The sequence below is a fragment of the Poromitra crassiceps genome, assembly GCF_964638095.1.
Source record: "Poromitra crassiceps genome assembly, contig: HAP1_SCAFFOLD_1081, whole genome shotgun sequence".
Classification (NCBI taxonomy): Eukaryota; Metazoa; Chordata; class Actinopteri; order Beryciformes; family Melamphaidae; genus Poromitra; species Poromitra crassiceps.
In genome coordinates this window covers 9332-30000 of record NW_028151329.1, presented here as the reverse complement: position 1 = coordinate 30000, position 20669 = coordinate 9332, and the positions used below count along the sequence as shown (strand labels likewise).

The window sequence follows — 20669 nt, the reverse complement described above, 5'->3', positions numbered from 1 at the left end:
AGTCCAGACTAAATAAATAAATATTTATCTAATGAAGCCCATCTGGCCAGACAGCAGCAATGTGACCGACATCGGGGGGAAACTAGAGTCAGGACTGTGTTTTCGGTTCATGAAGGGAACTTGCTGCTTGTAGCTACTGTAATGTGGTTTTGACCAGATAACGTTAGCTGCTTGCTAATGGATTTTCAAGATTCAAGATTTTTACTGTCACTCCGTAGTACAAGTATCTGACCACCTGGTCAGAAACTCTGCTAACATTACCGTCTTGTGTGAAGTAATGCAACCCTAACGTTACTACCATTATGCTTATGGTCATGGAACATTATTGTTTGACTGCATTTAGCTGCGGTGGTGATTCGTTAGCTTGATGCTATACGCGGCTAACTAATAGATTTAGCTATATTTATAGAAATTACCACCAGCCCCACTAATAACGTTACTGTCTTGTGTTGATAATGAATCTAACAGTCGGAAATATGCCTAACGTTAGCCTACTGTCTGTTATGCTTACGGTACATTGTTTGACGGTAGGCTACCGTACATACAGGGGGAGCAGGCTATTTCCTGGCTTGTGCTAACATGAGTATCCACTTCCCGCAGCCAGCAGGCTCTGACTGCAGTGGGACTGCACATACTAGTAATGTTAGCTTGATGCTAATCGCGGCTAACTAATATTAATTTACATTTATAGAAATTACCACCAGCCCCACTAATAACGTTACCGTCTTGTGTGGATAATGAATTTAACAGTCCTAAATATGCCTAACGTTACTGTTATGCTTATGAAACATTGTTTGATTGTTCAGTTTGGTCAACTCCAGGCATTACCGTACATAAAGGGGGAGCAGGCTATTTCCTGGCTTTTGCTAACATGAGTATCGACTTGCCCGCAGCCAACGCAAGCCAAAACACGACCAAACATGCCACAATAACGTCCCCTAATTCATCCAGAATCCTTCCTGGGCATCTCGAGGCTGATCTGACCGATAAATTGTCCAGGTTGCCGTTTTCAAGTGACTTTTATGAGTTAACGTTACAAAGCAACGAACAGCTCTGCTGTTGCCAGGCAACTGCTTGTGCGCGTGCGAGTATGGTGCCCGCGCGTCAGCTCGTTCACACGCTGCCTGCAGTTACACTAACGACCACCGGCGTCAGTAATAGTGAGTTTTGACGGATTGGGCCTTAAAGAAACACAAAGATCAAACTAAATTTTGTCATTACATATTTGAAAAGGAGTGGGAAAAGATGTTGTGTTGCTGTGGAGATCACAGCGAACACTAAAAATAAATGACATGTGTGGACCTGTACTGACATTACTGACGACCCAGGGTCCTCACAAGGATAGAGAGATGAGGAAAAGTGATGATATTTGAGCCAGTCCTTCCTTCTACAAGGGGTTAGGGCGGTTAGAATTAGGATAAGGTTTAGAGTAGTAGGGTAAGATTTAAGGTTAAGGGTCGTTTTTAGGGTTACGGTAAGAATTGAGGTTAGGTTGTTAGGGTAAGGTTTAAGACAGAAACATCATCTGTGTGCCTTTTCAAATGCGTCAAATTTCACTGACGGAAGCCAGTTGAGTTGCTCTGAACTATGTTGTTGTTTGGTGATTTCTGGAGCCGCAGTGCAAAAGGAATAGGAAAGATAATATAATTGTTTTCAGGAAGGCGACATTCTCAACTTTATAAGTATCTAGATGCTGTAGGTCTGTGTTTATGATACATTATATTACAAGAGGTTTTTGGAAGAAAACGTATTAATTATTATTATGTATGAGAATTAATTTCTCCATTGTTGAATGATACCGTTATTTGTAAATCAATTATTTGTCAATTAGCCGATTGCAGACTCACTGATTTCTGTGTGCGAAATGGTTCTGTGCGCGATGCATCACGATGCATCGCGATGTATCTTAAATCGATGCATCACTTTTTCCGCAATACATGATTTATTTTTTCTCACTTTCTTTTTTCTCACTGTGTGGCTACTTTTAAAATAAAAGTGCATTTGGAATTGCATTGTATTATGATCCATAATTAAAATAAACAACTGCATGTACTTACATTCTATTTTATTTGATTATTAAAAAAAAAAAAAATTATAATCGATTTTTGATATTTGTTAATCGATGCAGAATCGTGCACATCCGCATCGCGATGCATCTCTGAATCGATTATTTTCGGCAGCTCTAATTATTTGGCCTCTGTACTGTTCACGGTCGGATGAGGGCCGCGGACATTCCTGGCAATGTCAAGGGCCATGAGTGGAAAGCGGTTGGGAACCGCTGGTCTAAGTTATATGATAATGAAACCATAGAGATGTGTCTGCACTTTTAGAAGCCAAAACCAAACAAACAAGCCTCTCCACTTCTTGGCAGCGGCTCGTCGTCTCTAGGCGGAGACTCTGTTCTAAATGTCTGCTCGATAAATCAATGGTAATAATGCCATAGTCATTTGACTGCCTCCAGCTCTGAGTTATAGTTGTGAGTTTGCCGTTTTTTAAAGTCACAAGTTCACAACTATTAGTTCTGTCTGGCCAACAATGTGCCGCCCTGTCCTCCTCGCTCTCCTTCTGTCTGTTCCTGTGTAGTCTCGCTGGCCAGCCTCCTCTCCCTTCCGTCCGAGGAGTCTGGCGCCGCAGGTCTCCATAGTGGGATTGCCCTTGGAAAATAGTTTCAAACAATCCAACTTGCCGTTTTCAGCGTGTAGCAATGAGCTAGCGTGTAGGTTTCTGCCGTTAGCTTGCTAGCTAGTTAGCGTTGTTGTTTTCACTGAGGCGGCAGGGCACTGTTTACAGCGACACACAGGGAGGAGGGAGCGGAAGCCGCTCTGATTGACATGGTCGGAGCCAATGACAGAGCTTGTAATAAGCCGGGAGCGGACATCCGGCTGCCACCGAAACAGTCGCTCCAATGGGAGAGCAGAGTAGAGCAGGGGAGGGTTTATCCCAGTTATGGAGACCTGCGGCGCCAGACTCCTCAGACGGAAGGGAGAGGAGGCTGGCCAGCGAGACTTGTTCCTGTGTAGGCCTGCACGATATGAGGAAAATCTGCGATGTGCCATAACATTGTTCAATATAGCGATGACGATACGACTTGCGATAAATAAACAAATATTAAAGTATGCATATAGCTATACAGTTCCTATGTCTTTCTGCTTTAATGGCACATATTGGATCAGTAAATGAATGTGGTAGATGTTGGGGTTGGGTGTGTAAAGCCACACAGTATGGAATACATAGGGAGAACAGAACATCATTTATGATAACATTTCAGAGTATGGATTACCTTGATAATTAACTCAACTGCAACGTAAACTAACAGTTAATTGTTCCTCAGTCTCTCTCTCACACTCAACCTCTCTCTCTCTCTCTCTCTCTCTCTCTATCTCTCTCTCTGTCTGGTCAGGTTCAGCTCATGACAACCAAAACGTTTATTCAAACAGAAACGGTGGTGCGTTGAAACAAAACGTGCACGGGAAACATTACGTTCAACGCGGAAACACACCGTTTTCAGATTGAACACATCCCAAGTCTCTCTCCTTTGACACGCCACAACGGTGATAGAAGAGCCAGAGCAAGGCACGGGTCGGAGAGGCAGCGCTACTGTAGGTCAGTTGGGCCAGGCAGCCAATCAAAGCAAGCAGAAGGCGGACTTTCCTTCCTGTTTTGATGCTGTTTGATTGGTGGGGAATGTTGGCTGTCTGATATGACACACGCTGCCCTGCTCCTCAGTGCTTCACAGGTGTTTTGCCAAAGCACTCTGCCCATATGTGTCTTTGCAGCGAATGTGCTTCTCTGTGTGATTGTCCTTCACAGATTGATTGATTTTTCTCCCTGAGTAGAGGCGGTGCCTTCTCCACGTGCATCTCAACCAATCATGCTGCATTTCATTGCTCATGTGTCTTGAAAACAATGACACCTTTTAAACGTCACAGACTCTGATTGGCTGTCACTGCCGTCAGCCAATCAACTTGCTCTGCGTGACATTTTACTGGCCCCAGGCCATGCCTTATGTCGAACCCTGTAATTAAAATAAAATAATTAATGACTGACTACAAAGGCCCATACCACGAATGTAGGATAAGCAGATCCAGGATCTGTCCCTTGATCTGGTTTGGCTTAACCAGATCATTGCCATCTGGGTCATTCATGGGTTTTGATCTTATCCTCTGAACTTAACCTGCTACAAAGCAGGTTAGCCGTAGAGCAGGGGCACTCAATTAAAATTCAAAGAGGTCCAGATAGAGAAAATGTCCTCAAGCGAAGGTCCGGAACATTGAGCTTGCGTTATGATTCAGTGCCATTGAACTTAGGCTACTTCAATGATTGCAGTAGCCTAATGGTACAACGTCTGTATGTAGTCAATGACTGACTGTTGAATCAAAATAAACATCAACAATGTTTATTTACAGTTTTCAGATTTAACTGGATTAATTATAAATAACTAGCCTACACGAATAATAAATACATGTTATTTTCTCATTTCAAGTAAAATAATGGCTGCATTTAGAAATAACACAACAGAGTGCTTTGGAAAAATGTGCATCTTAAAATAAAGTGCTTTAATTTTAGAAAAATAAGTTCCCCCTTTTCCTTTTCTTAACTCCATTTCACATTTTATCAGTCAGGCTCTCAGCCAACAAACCCCATTTTCTCTTGATAGACGTGAGCTCCCACTCTGTCTGTCTGTCTGTCTGTCTGTCTTTCTATCTATCTATTGGTCGCTCGCAATGCAAACTTGGCATGCCGTTGGGCAGTGAATGTGTGCCCTCAGTCTGGATTTGAGTGTGTGTGTGTTTGCTCATGTGTGGCGCTTCCATAGACAGCTGGTCAGGATCGCATCACACTTCACGAGACATACTGGTTTTGAACTGCTCGTGAGACAAATGAATGAACATGAGTCTGTCTGCTCTGGATTAAAACTTAAAGGAGAACTTACCTCCAAAACACTTTTTTTCAGCTTTTAACCAATATATATGACTTTGGGGGTGATGTGTGAAGAATTCTGGTCAGAATTTCCACATTTGACACCAAACTGTTGCCATTTTACCATTTGTATCATTTTTCAGCAGCATAACTGGCATAAGCGCCCTCTACGGGTCGAACACTGCTTTTTTTTTCTTTCTCAAATGAATGGGAGATTAGGGGCACACTGACGTCACAGTGCCCCCAAAGACTATGGGATTTCAAGATAATTACTCCCCTACCCCCCCTGTACCCTTTTGGCTCCTCAGAACTCCAAGCCTATTCTTATTGAAGTTTGCTCTTAAAATACTGAACCAAACGTTGTCAAAGTTGGCACATGTCTTAATTATAGTTGGTTTCCCGCTGAATGTGTCACTACTTTATTAATATCTTACCTGGATAAGCTCGAATGATGATGTATATATTATCAGTCCGAGTTGGAAGCAGCTGTCTCCAGCCCAGACAGGCAGGCGGGAGCGAGCGGGAGAGAGTCGTACTGTAAACCTCATGCACTAGCTCCAAGCTCCGCGGGCGCGCGCAGCAGAGCTGGGATCTCTCAGACTCGGCCAGAGCAGAGAGAGCACAGTCTGACATTTCCGCGGCTACTCAGTCCGACTTGGAAAGCACTTTCTCTCGGCCAGTCAAACGGGAGAGGAAATGTCAGCAGAGTAGAGCGACTGGGGACTGGGGGGGGGGGGGGGGGGGTTGACTCGCTGTGTGCGAGGCTGCGAGCACGAGCTGCTGTGTGCTCAGGCAGCGGGGACGCGCAGGCAGTGAGAGGCGGGGGCTTTGAAGAGGAGAAGAGCTCTGCGATGCCTCTCCTGTGCCCTGAGAGGAAAAATGCTGCTGTCATGCTGTAACTTTCAACAAGAATCACGAAAACCAAAACGCAAATTAAAAACGGATTTCATTGCGCGGTTTATCTCTAGTTAGACGAGGGAATTACGTGGAGAAATCTCGCATTGTGTTACCCCAGAGCGAGAGGTTTGTCCTATTGTGGGTGTGCTGCTGTTAACGAGCCCATGTCACTTTGCTCCCGTAACGTAGTTTCCATAGAGATACATGCAGAAAAATAATTAAATTTCTAGTTCGCCACTGAATTACCAAATTGATATAACTTAAAACCATTTTCAGATTTTCTGTTTCCATACAGACCAACAGCGTTGGCTACTTGTTGATATTTATAGAGATATTGCCCCTCTCAAATAAATTATTTTTGAGGCAGTAGGCAAACTGTAATGGCGTCGATTTCCGAAAAAGAATCTCGACTCGAACACAGCCAAAGAGTCCAGTATAGACAAGAGCATGTCATTTCTTGTTTTTTTCCATAGGTATTTTCAAATCACTGTTCTAATACATATCTAGGGGGTAAGTCCTCCTTTAAGCTTTGTTTTTGCGGTCTACTCGTTTCTTTTGAGCACGCGATGTGAAATTACTTCTATCTCTCGCATTTCTCCGAGTCTCGCCTCTCCTCCGTCCGTCCGTGTGTCAACTCTCCCGCAGCAGCAGCAGGCAGAATCGATTTGCTTGTTGATTGGCTGAGTAGCATCACGTGTGATGATTTACAGCGCATGCATTGGTCTGTGAGCTTCCTGACAGATAAACCAGTAGTACCGTAAAGGCTAGAAAAGCATGTGCCGGTTAAAATAGAAATGCTCCGTGAAAATGTAACTATTCAATGATTTGTAGGTTATAGGGCTCGGTCCGGATAGGACACCGTCTGGGTCCGGATGCGGACCGGAGTCCGGACTTTGAGGATCGCTGCCGTAGAGCATAAGTTGCTATGGTGATCTATCTCGGTAAGAAGTTAACTAGCGTCGTGGTACGGCAAACCTAGGTTTAAACCTGAAGTTACCTCGCTAAGCCACTAATCTTGCTTCGTGGTATAGGCCTCTGGTCATTCTAATATTCTCTCTCTCCCTCTCTCTCCATCTATTTCTGTATCTCTCTCTTAGACTTGTTTTGTCTCTCTTATGCTTTGTCTTTCTGTCTTTGTCTTTCTCTGATTTGTCTCTTAGGTGCCGATCAGACAGAGCATCTTGCTGCTTTTTTTTTTATTACTTGGCAACCACCAAATCTGTGTCCTCAGCCTAACCGCTATTTAAACATCTACAGTATTTAAACATTTACCTAAACATCTACATAAAACATGGACAGGTGGAGGGCACTTACTGACGCCAGGCTCCATTCAGAAATCTGTCAATCAATGTGATTGTTAAGTATGGACCCAGTCCGATCTGCTTATTGCTTACATTTCACGTTTGTCTAGGCGGGGCGGACTGGTATTAACACTCGACACGCTGAAATACGGAACATTATGCAGGCTGGGTTTATCAATGAGAGAGAGCAACTCACCAAGTTAGCTGGCTGCTCCTGGCCTGGGGACGTCTTCCTGGCCAGCTCTGCTCTGCTGTTTGCAGGAGGCTCCCACGAGTGCGTCTGACGGTCACATAGTCCCAAAAGTAGGACAAACAAGAACCTCTAAGAAGGTGCTCCAATACTAAACCCTGACCATGGCTGGTAACAAGCGGTCCTGCCCGGTAAGATCTTCCCGTGTGAAACAACTGAGCCCTCATGTGGCGTGAGGCGTTTGAAGGGGCTTCCTGAGCTTCTGCCCGCAAGACCGGCGGTCGGCCATTTTATAACTTCTATGGCAGCCCCAAAATAGACACAAGGGCGCCACCCGCCGTACACCAACCCCTCATCACAGATCAAAACCAGCCATTATCAATAAGAACGAATATTATGATGTCTACACGTGAAAGGCGTCTGGGGGGAAAACGTAGGAAAACGCAACGGTGACGTTTCCTGAATCGTTGGGGTCTTCTGCTAAATCTCGCTTGTCTAATCTACCCAGAATAACTTATTATTTAATACAATATCAACTTTTAGATTTGGTGCCCACTGCAGTTTGGTAGGAAGAGGATGTGCAGATGACAAGGGGAGGAGTCAAATGACGTTGCACACTTCTCCGCTGTGAGAGGAAGTATTTTTCAACTGGAGGAGTTCAGGGCGCAGAGAGCAGAAAACTCAGCAAGCAAAACGTTTCACTCTCATCGAAAACAATTGCAGAAAGCCGCCCCAGGCTGCTAAAATGCTCTCTCCCTCTCCCTCTCTCTCTCTCTCTCTCTCTTTTTGAGTCTCAACCATCAACAAGACAATTCCTATAATTGTCTTGTAGGTTTGAGTTATATTTCCCGTGCTTTCTTTGTTGGGGTTAACACTTTGTCTTGATGCTCACTTAACTGTTCTGTGACGCCTTGTTCTTTATTTTGTTGCATAAATTAAGACAAATGAATTTCCCTTTTTCCTTTCTCTGTGTTTTTTTTTTACCCCCCTAGGGAGGGAAATGTCTTGCCACTGTTCATTTCTGTTTCAATCCTTCAGAAAAATCTCTTTTCTCTGCCTCTGCCGAGCTGCACTGTCAACCTGTTTTCCCCCCATCTGTGTCTCGCTCTCTCACTGCCTTAATTGTCTTGCTGTCAGCCTGCTCCTCCTCGTCGTCTTTTAAATTGACTAAATTACCAGCATTTTGGCATCATCCTTAAATGGGGAAAAGTGCAGTTCTGAGTATGTGTGAGTGCATCCTAGCCTAGCTCATCATATGCAATTGTCAAGAGAGAGAGAGAGAGAGAGAGAGACAGATAGACAGAGAGAGAGAGAGAGAGAGAGAGAGAGACAGACAGAGAGAGAGCGAGAGAGAGAGACAGATAGACAGAGAGAGAGGGAGAGAGACACACACACACAAATACTGTAAAGAGAGATGTCATTGATTGAACTACTGTCAATCAGGGAAGACACTAGAGACCATTTTAGACTGGCCAAAAATCCCACTAATATCCACAAACTAGTGGCATTTTCTAATTTGTCTAATACCTTCTTTTTTTTTACATCAAAAGTCCCACTATTACGTGTGTTTTTGTTACTCAGGGAAGCAGCAGCAGCAGCAGCACCACCTTTTAAACTTTTCGATTGCACTCTCAACCTGCGTTTCCCATGTCATTTATAGTTACTACTAACAGCAACATTACTGTCGCTTTGACTAGATACCTTAGCTAATGTGCAAATCACATGTGTTTACAAAAACAACAACATTGATGGTTAGCCGACCAGAGCCCTGTACTACGAAACTAGTTTAACAGATCCGCGATAAGTCCCTTTGATCTGGTTTGACTGAACAGGATCAAAGCTATCTAGTTAACTGATACTACGACGCTGGTTTTTTACTAGGTAAGTGGACCTGGGATCTGCCTGTGCACGCGCACGTTTTTCGCTCGTGCACAGGCGCGCGTCCACGCGAAAGAGGTGCGCCAGCCAATCACATTATGAACAGCTGAGTTTATCCACGCCCACACCCATTTCCACACCCATTTCCTCGTTCAATGAAGCGCAGTGCATGATCAGAGTTTTAGCGGATATTTAATGTATCCGCGATTTAATGTCAGAATGAAAATCCGCGTTGGATAGTCTGCTGAAGGGCTGTCTAAGGCAGCAGCTTGTATTCACATCAGTCATTTGATTTACTTTGATCAGCGATTGATACAGCTGCATTGATACAGGCAGCAGCAACACATGTAAATGTGTAATCTCAGTCTATACATTTCCACAATCTGTAAGCCTATTTAGACCATAGATTTAGAAACGCATGCTCAATGAATAATGATCTCTATCACTCATGTGTGTGGTTGCACTGATCGAATAATTCATATATAAAATAGCCTAGTATAAAGCCTAATAGCCTACTATAAAAGAGAAAACTGCTGGGGCTATCCATATTTATCCCATATCTATATTATATGTATAGGCTTTTCTGGCATGTAGGAGAATATCACCCTCACTCCATTTGAGGGTCCATTCATGATATGCGCCGCGGTGATTAATAGTGATCATATTTCTCCACGCATCGTTGAGCTGTTAAGACATAAAGTGGTAAGTAGGCTTAATTTAATTATGTAGCCTACAGAGCCACAAATGTTTTTCTTGTTATATTCTCAGTTGACTGCAATCTATTTTTCATATGGCGATCTTATATGAACGGTGAGTGACTCCAGAGAGCCGATTATATGGGTCTGTCATGGATTTTGATCTTATCCTCTGAAGCTAACCTGGTCGCGACCAGGTTAGCTTTGCAGCGTCAGTTGCCATGGTGATTGAAAGTTAACTTGCTTTGTAGTACGGCTAAACCAGGTTTAAACTCAAACTTACTCGGATAAGGCATTAAACTAGCTTCGTAGTACAGGCTACAGATACGCTGGTTAGCTAGCTAACAAGCTAACACGATCTAAAAACACTAAATCAGTCAGATGCATTTCACTGTTCCTATATATCACCAACCGCACACGCGCACACACACACACACGCACACACTAGGGTTGCCACCTTTCATTCAGAGAAATAAGGGACACCCCTCGCAGCAGGGCCCACGGATGCCGCCGTCCGAAGGGCGGCGGCGGAAAATTTTGGCCATTTGGGGCCCCTCTCTGAGAAAAACATATTAATACATAAAATGTTTTTTCTGAGCACTTTTTTTTTTTTTTACTTTTCTTTATCCTGTTAATAAATGCAATTTTCCAGATTAGTTGATCATATAACATTAACATAACATCAACGTTGTTTATTTTCTTATCATTGTACACTATATTTATATCGATACATATATAAATAAATGTTTATGTATTAAACTGTAAAACTCAACATAAACCATAGACTGTAAACAAACAATAACATCATGCCTAGAGAGGCCAGCCAATCCATAACGGCGCCACGCCCCCCTCAGCAGCCAAAACCAGGAGTCAGTCCCTTGTGCTGTGATTAATTTTCCTAGTAGATAATAGGAAATTAAATCTAATCGATCAGAACATGACGTCTCATCAGGGATTCAAAAGTTATTATTACCGTATCAGCCTCAGGAGATGCTTGTGGTATGAAGAACTGTGTCACTGCAGCTTGGTTCTTCTGGGTCCTGACGTTACGGGAATGTTGCTCTCCAGAGGCATGCTGTCTGACGTCACCATGTGCCACAGAAAACAACCGCCGACATACTTTGCAATTGGCTTTGTATTCATTTTCAGGTCCACTCACGCTGTCCAGCCATGTGTTTGCTTGTTCCCATTCACGTCTATATTTCTGCATACGCTTTCGTTTTGCAGGACGAGGCGGAGTATCATGTTCAGATCGTTCAGATTCAGAATCAGCAGCCATCTTCTTCCCACTACATTCTGAGTAGAAGACCCGCCCCTACTCTGCTCTGATTGGCTCTGACAGTTCAGAGCCAATCAGAGAGACCAGAAGGGCAGACTGACGCTTATGCTGCGTTCATGTGCTGTCGGACTAACCATCTGAGGAACGGAGGCACCGTGTAATATTCAACCAGACGTATATAGGGCAGGTTTTCATCACGCAATGCGGGTGGGATGAAAATACGGAACAAACAGCGTCCCGTATTGGTTCAAAACGGGACGCATCTTTTAACTGTCAGATACGGGACAATTCCGTATTTTAAGGGACGGGTGGCAACCCTAGCACACACACACACACACACACACACACACACACACACACACAAAGGGCCGATATGCCAATATCAGCATCAATCCAGCCTCTTGAGTCCTCCCTCGGCCCTGCCTGCCTGCAGACCCTACTGTTCATGTAGTTATTCCATTTTCATAATGTCAGCGGGGCATGCGCCTGTGCCTCCTGCTATTTACATATCGGAATATAAACGTGAAATTAAATGTAAATGAGCTTGGAGGGCGCAGAAGATGGGATGCAGGGAGCGTTTAAACTCACAACACATCCACCCAGAGAGAGAGAGAGAGAGAGAGAGTGAGAGAGAGAGAGAGAGAGAGAGAGAGTGAGAGAGAGAGAGAGAGAGAGAGAGAGAGAGAGAGAGAGAGAGAGAGGAAATGACATGACCCACTTCTGCTACGGGCCACAAGGCCAAGAAGTCACGCGCACACGAGCGCGTTTAAATACACACAGTCATATGTACACAGCATGCGTACATGCATGAGCACATCCACCGGGGGGCAGACTCCTATTTGCACATGCATGATTTGTTTTAGAACACACAAGTCAAAAGCTTGCCCAGACACACACACACATACAGATCAGTACACACACACACACACACACATACAGATCAGTACACACACACACACACACACACACACACACACAGGGGTGAGGATGGGGAGTTGAAGGGACTAGCGATCACGATGCCAGCAGCTAATGTTCCGTGTCCAGCCGCCCTGCTGAGTGGTCCCTGTAACAACTTATTATTACTGAGGCGTGCATAGATGTTTACACACCCACACGCACACACGCACACACACACACACACACACACACACACACCCGAGTGTACACGCGCGCACACACACACACACACACACACACACACACACACACACACACATATAATCTAATGAGCTGGGCTTGTTTTTTTCTAGTGTTCTGGTGTTCTCCACCATGGTGGTCGGAGCCCTAAAATGGATTAATAATTGGAGAAGGACGTGAGATTTGGGCTTGAGTATCTGACCAAACAAAAGCATCTACCAAATGTTCTAGTATACTAAGACCAGTGGTTCCCACCTTCTTGTTGTCTTACATTATTTAGGCCTACCCCTTGAGCTGTTTTGCCATGTTAATAGTACCCCCTCACTCATGCATGTAGACGATTCTCCATTGACACCAGACTGATGACATTGTTTTAGGGTTAGCAGCAGCACTATGAAGCAGGATTCACAGACTGTTGAGTAAAGTCCTCCCACATCACGCCGGAATGGTTTCTCCCATCAGCCATTTGCTGTAAAAAACAATAGAAATGTATCTGCTGGCTGCAGCCAGGGAGAAGCTTCCATTGTATTGCAGGGTGGAGAGGCTTGCCTGCTAGATATCTCACTGTGTGAGTGACCCTACTTTGTTTGCCGGTGTAGCATATGAAACCCCAAACACATTCGCACAATCAAGCTTTGTCAGGCCTGGAAACAGCATTCGATAGTGCTGTCCTCAGAGTTTCCATTAAAAATGCCCCCTAGGCCGACATCACAGGTTAGAGGTGTGCATGGGTGTGTGCGTGGGTGTGTGTGTGTGTGTGTGTGTGTGTGTGTGTATGTGTGTGTGTGTGTGTGCGCACGGGCGCGCACGCGTCTTCATAGCTCGAGGCCCCTTTTTCTTAATAGAGGCCAGCTAAGGTCAGGTGTTGCAGGTTGGTTCTGGTCGGGCAGTCAGCGCCTTGGACAGCAACATCACGCAGGAGCATCAGTGGGGTCAGGATGACTCACTGGACTGATTCTACCAATGCAGCTCACCTGTGTGGGCTCGAGACACAATAGACCCTTCTCACGGGGGCCATTTTGTGTCGAAAAGGCAGGGTAAACACAGGTGCAAGCAAAACACTAATGAGGGTTTCCAACTTCCATGATTGGAAGTTCTAGGCTCGCCCCCGCTGCATGGACTCGCACATGCAGCTCGCCCTGTGCGCAGCCTCGCCCGCTGCGCGGCTGCTGCGTGGCCTCGCCTGCCCTATTGGCAGGCGAGGCCACGCAGCAGCCGCGCAGCGGGCGAGGCTGCTGCGTGGCTGCTGCGTGGCCTCGCCTGCCCTATTGGCAGGCACAGCGCACAATTGCCCAACTTCGCATCACTAATGACATCGCAATTGCTCGAGTGACCATCACTGATGACATCATCGAGTGCTCGAGTGACCATCACTGATGACATCATCCAATGTCATTAATGAATTATCGATACTTAGCATATATCAAGTAAACTTCCTCCACACAGCAGTTTGTTTTTAATGCAACTCATCATTTGCTTCCCCCTACATTCAATAACTTCTTCAGAAGAAACGAGGAAAATCACAGTTATAATACAAGATGTAAGAGACAACTTTCATTGCCTTGTTCTCCAACATCCATATTTCAATTTAGTCTTCAGTTCAGAGGAGCTAAAGTTTTCAATCAACTACCCCCAAACTTTTTGGATTTCACACCCACCCTGTTTAAAAAAGCTGTTAAACAGTATTTATTTCTCAATCAATGTGCCTAATCATGTATACCGTAATTAATCTTTTTTAAATGTTTCCTTTCCCCCTTTCTCTCATTAATTCATTATACTTTTGTCCTTCTCCCCCTTTTAACTGTACATTATAGCCTACTTTGCCTATTGAATTGTTTATATTGCTTTCCGTTTTGTTTTTGCTTGTTTTTTGTCTGTTTCTTGTTTTTAACGTTTTCTTTTCTTCTTTTTTTGTGTTTCGTAACACTATATTTGATCATTTACCAATAGTTTTTCAGGGAGACACTTTATAAGCCCCTTGGGGTTTCCCTGGTCTTCCTAGCACATACATTTCATGTTGTTGTGTATTTTATGGAAATCTTCTTTACCCTTTTGTGCTAAATAAAGACAAAATAAAGAAAAAATGTGGGACAAAAATTGAAACAAAAGGAGACAGAACCCACTTACTCCCTTTTATATACGATGATGATAATGATGATACATTTGGTCCTGAGGAAGGTACATGCTGCAATCGTTGCGCTTCCAAGGTTCCATCCTACTACACATACGCATTGGCCTTGCTTTTCAGCCTATTTCAAGAATCCATATATTCTCCATATATATTGACCTCCATTGCCCAGAATAAAATGTTCCTTCTCTCCCTGTCTCTTTCCCCCCTCAGCTCAAAGACCTCAAAGCAGGCTGTGTTTGCAGGCAGCATGCAGCTTCTGGCCGCCATCAAGCTGTGCACAGGCAGAGTCCTCACCAACCACCCGCATTACGAAGACCGAGACCTGCGAGAAAGAACCAGACAGGTACCGCAGGCAACGCTGTAGCGCGCAAACACATACAGTGGAGAGTGGACAAACAGAAACGCTCTGTGGAGGTCAGGGGTCAGGGGGAACCCAGCACCATGTGTCTGACAATAACGGAGTTCCAGAAGAGAATTATCCCCCTGTAACCTTGCTGGAGGACGTCTGAGTAAAAGGCAACATGAACTTCCATAAATCGACTTTCCCTGTGTGTGTGTGTGTGTGTGTGTGTGCGTGCGTGGTGTGCAGGTGTACCAGGTGTACGCTCAGCGGGCCCCTGAGGAGGTGTACGGGCTCCTGAGGGCGGCCGGGGCCGACTACCTGGTCCTGGAAGACAGCATCTGCTACGAGAGGAGGCACCGCAGAGGATGCCGCCTGCGAGACCTGCTCGACCTGGCCAACGGACATGTGGGTGACATGTGACCACTCCATGTGTGTGTGTGTGTGTGTGTGTGTGTGTGTGTGTGTGTGTGTGTGTGTGTGTGTGTGTGTGTGTGTGTGTGTGTGTGTGTGTGTGTGTGTGTGTGTGTGTGTGTGTGTGCGTGCGTGCGTGCGTGCGTGCGTGCGTGCGTGCGTGTGTGTGTGTGTCCTGCTGACTTCTGACATCTTTGAATGTGAATTGATATTTTTTACTTTGCGTGTAACACAGCACAGTTGAGAACTATTCATTCTTGCTTCTCTCTCTTTCATTGTTGTCTGTGAGCTTCTGTAAAGCCTGCTAGTTCTCATTATAAATGATTTAATTGGTAATTAAATAATAATAATAATAAATTAAATAACATTAACTCATTGAGTGCCAAGGACGTCGATCGACGTCAAAGTAAATAGTGACGTAGAGTGCCAAAGACGTCGATCGACGTCAAATGCGTTTTTTGACGGTGGGACGTGGATCAAAGCCTCCTGCATCTCCTGTACAAATATTGTAGCTATTGAAGGTGTATAACCTATTTTACGGACTCATTAGGTGGCGACAGTGCTCTCCAGATTAGAGAAAGGTCCGGAAAACAGCAGGAAAAAGCCCCGTGATGAAAGAGAAACCGCTCATGCTGCAGCCAGAGCCATATAGATTGCTCTGGCTGGAGTTAACGTTGGCTGCGAACAGCAGTCAATCCGCGCCCACAACTGAGCCTCTCTGTCTCTGCTGTATAGTTTCTGCACACGATTAGCCGCCAGAAAAGCAGCACCCGACGCCGAAGGGCCAAACCATTGTCAGCAGTCCGGTTTGGCTTTATGGCAGTCGCGCTGGGAGCCGGCGCACAAAAACGGAGCACTCCGAAAATAGACTGGGTGCGTGTTAGGCTGTGTGTTAGTGTGGGGAGGAGTTTGCAGCTGAGGGGGGTGGGGCACGCAGGGCACCACACAACTACACCACGTCACTACATCAGAAAATATTAGCTTCAGACTCAGTGAATGTGCTTGAAATGCTTCATTTCACAAAAGGCAGAATAACTTAGCTTCTAATTTGAAACGCATGTTTTTGCTCAAAACAACCTATCTTCTCCGGCTCATAACTAAAGAACGGAAAATGGTATCAATAAACTTTTTTTTGCTGATGATACAATAGAGTCAGCTCGTTCTTTGTGCGTGTTCGGTGTTTACATAGTAATATCACACATTATTCTGTGGGCCTCGAGAAATCACTGAAAACGCTCTGAAACTCTGGCACTCTGGAACTCCGTTCTCCAAAAGTGGCTGGAACTCAATGAGTTAAGTAATTAATAAATTAAATTAAGTAATAAATTAAACTACATGGTGGTAGAAATTAATAATTTCTATATGTTAACCTGTCTTTATTTAATAATGTGCATAGAAATACAACAACTAAAGTGATGTAACAATACCTCCTCCAACATTATTCCACCACAAAAGGGTACTTCTCTGGAACATGTAACCATGGCAGTTAACTAATGAAATAGCCTAACTAAATTAAATGAATTAAACCAAGACTAGGCAAGCCTAGTTAAGCCAGACCCAGACTGCTGCCCCCCAGTATTGTGCACCTGGTAGAGTGCCTACCTCCACCAACCTTTGGACAAAGTTCTGTGCTGTTATGATTTGGAAGTTAGCTGCCTTTTTGTGATTGGCCGTGAGTGGGCGTGGAAAGTTTAATTAGTTCTAAGTTGGCACATGACCAAACTTTCTACAAAGTTTGGTCCAAATCCGTTCCTAACTTTTTGAGATATCCTGCTGGCAGACAAACGGTGTCAAAAACACAACCGGAGGTAACAACTCAGTTGAGTGACCTCTCCTCCTCCATATGACCTTTCTCAGCCTTTTTATTTTTGAAATATATTTTATGCCCGCACAAAAATCTCGGGGGCATGTTTGTTTACCTTCACTTAAAATGGTCATACCCAAGGCAGACCCAACACCTGTTTCAGCAGCCCAAAGATCCACAGCAGATCTGTGAGAGCAGAAGACCTGAAGGAGCAATTAAACTTCCTGTGCTGCCTGAACAGCAGCATCAACCACCCACAGCCATCAGACTTACATCCGGGGCTAACCATATTATTATTACTTGTATAGGTGTATAATTATGTACATATATAATTGTGAAATACGCATATTTGTTACATATAATTATATATAATTGCTGCTAAATATGCCATATTTTTCTTATTTTTAGTGATAGGTGTATTTCGTATTTATTGCTGCTGTAATGAAGGAATTTCCCTTAGGGATTAATATAAATACCTACCTGTCCGCCCACATGAGCGGTGGCGGCCTTTGCCCACCTCAGATTAATGTCAAGCGTCTTGTTTCAGCTCGATGTTTGGAAATATTCTGCCACTCTAAAACAGTAACGACGGCCCCGGCACTGGATCACCAAATGAATTGGAAGTTGGAAACCCTCATTAATGTTCTGCTTGCACCTGTGTTACTTCCTGCCTTTTAGACACAAAATGGATGAATTGGGTGGGAAGTGAAATAGGCTAATGACCTCCCTATAGAGACACTGCATGAAATAGGCCACGCGCATCATGGGAGAAATCGCTCCGTTCACTTCCACACACGTCATTTTCCTTGAATTAAACATAGCTAAAAGCTGTTGTGTGGTGGGGCTGCACAGACAACAAATGTAAAAAATTGCCTATTAAAGTTTTTTTGTACTCCCGAGCAAAACAAGGAAGCCATTGAGAATTGGCAAGAAGAAAAATGTTGATCTTGCTGTCAATGAAGTTGGAGTGTTCATCTTCTGTATATATGATCTTTGTGTGCAACACCCGACCATGCACGCGACTTGGAGAATGCCAGGATTGGGGGGAGTTTGTGTTTTCCGGGTTTCTGAATGTTTACGCACTCGGCAGTGTCTCTATAGCTATGGTCCCTTTTCCCTAGCCTCACCCCCTTTCCTTACCACGCCCCCTCCCACCTCCCAGATGCACCTAGCCACTCTCCCTACCCACCCCTAAAAAAAGTTGTATGAAAGGTAGGGATGCACGATATATCGGCAATCATATCGGTATCAGCCGATGTTAGTCATCTTTTAACATATCGGTATCGGCCCGATGTTGCAATGTTAATATCGGTTATCATTATCAGCCAAATTCTTCACATTGAGATGAAATAATGCAGTAAAGCTATGATTTATGGGCTTTTACAAATGTTTTTCAAATAAAGAAACGCATTACTTTTTCAAATTCAGTGTTTACATGTGTTTTTCAGTATGTACAAAATTTGATTATCATAGAAATGTGTTTTTATACAGATTATATCGGTAAATATCGGTTATCGGCCATAACAGCAATGTTAATATCGGTTATCGGTATCGGCCAAAATCTTCATATCGGTGCATCCCTAATGAAAGGTAAAAAAGTTCAGGCCCCCAAAAACAACAGTTCACATTAATTTCTAATTTTTATTTTTATTAGCTGCTCCGAGCTATTCTTTTTCAATAGACCCTTTTCACGGGGGCCATTTTGTGTCGAAAAGGCAGGGTAAACACAGGTGCAAGCAAAACACTAATGGCTATAGTTATAATTTCTGACTATTGCTGTTTGTATGCCTCTCCAGTATGGATTATTGTACTTGAAAATACATTAAACAAAATGTAGTGCTAAAGTCTTTATTATTTAATGTAAAGGTCCTTACACATCAAGAGCGATGCGAATATACGGCACGAAATTGCGATGCGAGTTTTGACCCACCTGTCAATCACAGCCACAGATGTGTACACGTCGGAAGCGAATTTCTGAAAAATCGACCGTGGTTCGAAAAAATAAACACCGCAATAACGCTGGGCGAAACTTCGCCGTTGGTATGCACGGTTGCATTGACTGATATAGGTTCGGAAAATATTATTGACGTGCGAATTAATCGCACGAAAAATACGTGCTCGGTGTGTAAGGACCTTAAGTCAGAACAGTGTGTATTATGTTCTTACTTAGAAGTGAGTGTTTTTATTGGCAAAAGTACATACAGGTACCTGGTAGTGCATGACCTCTCACCTTGTATGGGTGTTCAGGAGCCACGTTTGAATCCAGCCCACCAAGCAGCTCTTATTTCAATACGTTTCAATACGTTATCGCTCGCTGCCACCCTAAGCTCTGTAGTTTGCTGGGAAACTCTGGGAAGAACAGGAGCGGATTGTAAAAGTTGAAATTCTATTGAAATAAGTGGATTTGATGTATTCATTGTATTCAGGTTCTGGTCCGACCCACAAAATGTGCATATCATAGCGGACTGGAGTATAGAGACACTGCAGAGCGCGTCATCATTCAGAAACCATGCCCAAAACGGGGGGAAACAGAAACCCCCCCTCCAATCCTGGCGTTCTCGTATGTCGCGTGCATGGTTGCGTGTTGCACAAAAAGATCGTATATACGGAAGATGAACACTCCAACTTACTTCCTTGACAGCTAGATCCACATTTTTCTTCTCGCCAATTCTCAATGGCTTCCTTGTTTTGCTCGGGAGTACAAAAAAAGTTTAACTGGCGATTTTTTACATTTGTTGTCTGCGCAGCCCCACCACACAACAGCTTTTAACTATGTTTTTAATTCAAGGAAAATTACGCTGGTCTATGGGAGTGAACGGAGCGATTTCCCCCGTGATGGGCGTGGCCTATTTCATGCAGTGTCTCTATTGGCCTTGGCTCTCCGAGTGCACTTCTAGTTGATTAGCGCGTTTAAGAGCATCAGCTAGTGTTACACTCTTAAAAACAGAGCGTTCTCTTTGCTCTACGTTTCTAGTCGTCGATGATAGTCCGCTGATGGTGTCCTCGTGGTTGTTTCTCTTCAGATCATGGACGGGCCGGGAGAGAACGACCCGACCCTCCTTCCCGCCACGTCCCCTCGCTTCTGCGAGGCGGTCAAGACGGACGCGGCGGCCTACAGCGCCCTGTTCACCAGAACTTTCCACAACAAAACCTTCCACGTCTACCGGCTCAAGAAGAAGCGCAAGAAAAACGCCAAAAGCTCGCCCGACCCCGACCCCGCCCGCTAGCCAGGCCGGAGGCCGGAGAGGAGGAACGTCCAGAAGAAGAGTTGGAAACACTGAAGTCTCACTCTGGTCTTCTGCTGTGTCTTCTGTGAACTGCTGTGATCATTCATGCGTGTGTCTTTTTGATTTTTTAACACGCAGCTCCATGAACTGTGGTTCGAGGCTTGACGCTGTATTTGATTTGGGTTAGTGGAGTGTGGAAGCACCTATGGGAGTCCTGCTGGCAGCAGTTTCATCTCCAAACCAAGCCACTAGTATTATTAAGCTCTTAACCAGGGTCAGTTATTAAAGGGACGTTTTGCCATTTCTTAACCTTCGAGAGAGTTGTAGTTTATATGGAAATCGACATTTGAATTTTGGGACGTGCCACAGCAAGTAGACAGACACTAGGACCGATATCTGGAGAAATGCGTCCTTTAAGGCAATGGTATCACACACAACACTAAAGAGTTTCGTTTC

The 20669-nt window shown here is 44.4% G+C and overlaps 1 protein-coding gene across 1 annotated transcript in view; it reads left to right on the top strand.

Moving 5' to 3' along the window:
- The window catches only part of LOC310771713 (protein C-mannosyl-transferase DPY19L3-like), a gene marked incomplete at both ends in the record, with an annotated part of 32409 nt that extends 12196 nt beyond the window's left edge, over nucleotides 1-20213 (top strand). The window contains 3 exons of the mRNA XM_083664257.1: nucleotides 14639-14771; nucleotides 15018-15176; nucleotides 20010-20213. Of these exons, the coding sequence (XP_083520383.1) occupies nucleotides 14639-14771; nucleotides 15018-15176; nucleotides 20010-20213 (496 nt within the window). The remainder of the gene's footprint in view (nucleotides 1-14638; nucleotides 14772-15017; nucleotides 15177-20009) is intronic.
- Between the last annotated feature and the right edge of the window lie 456 nt (nucleotides 20214-20669).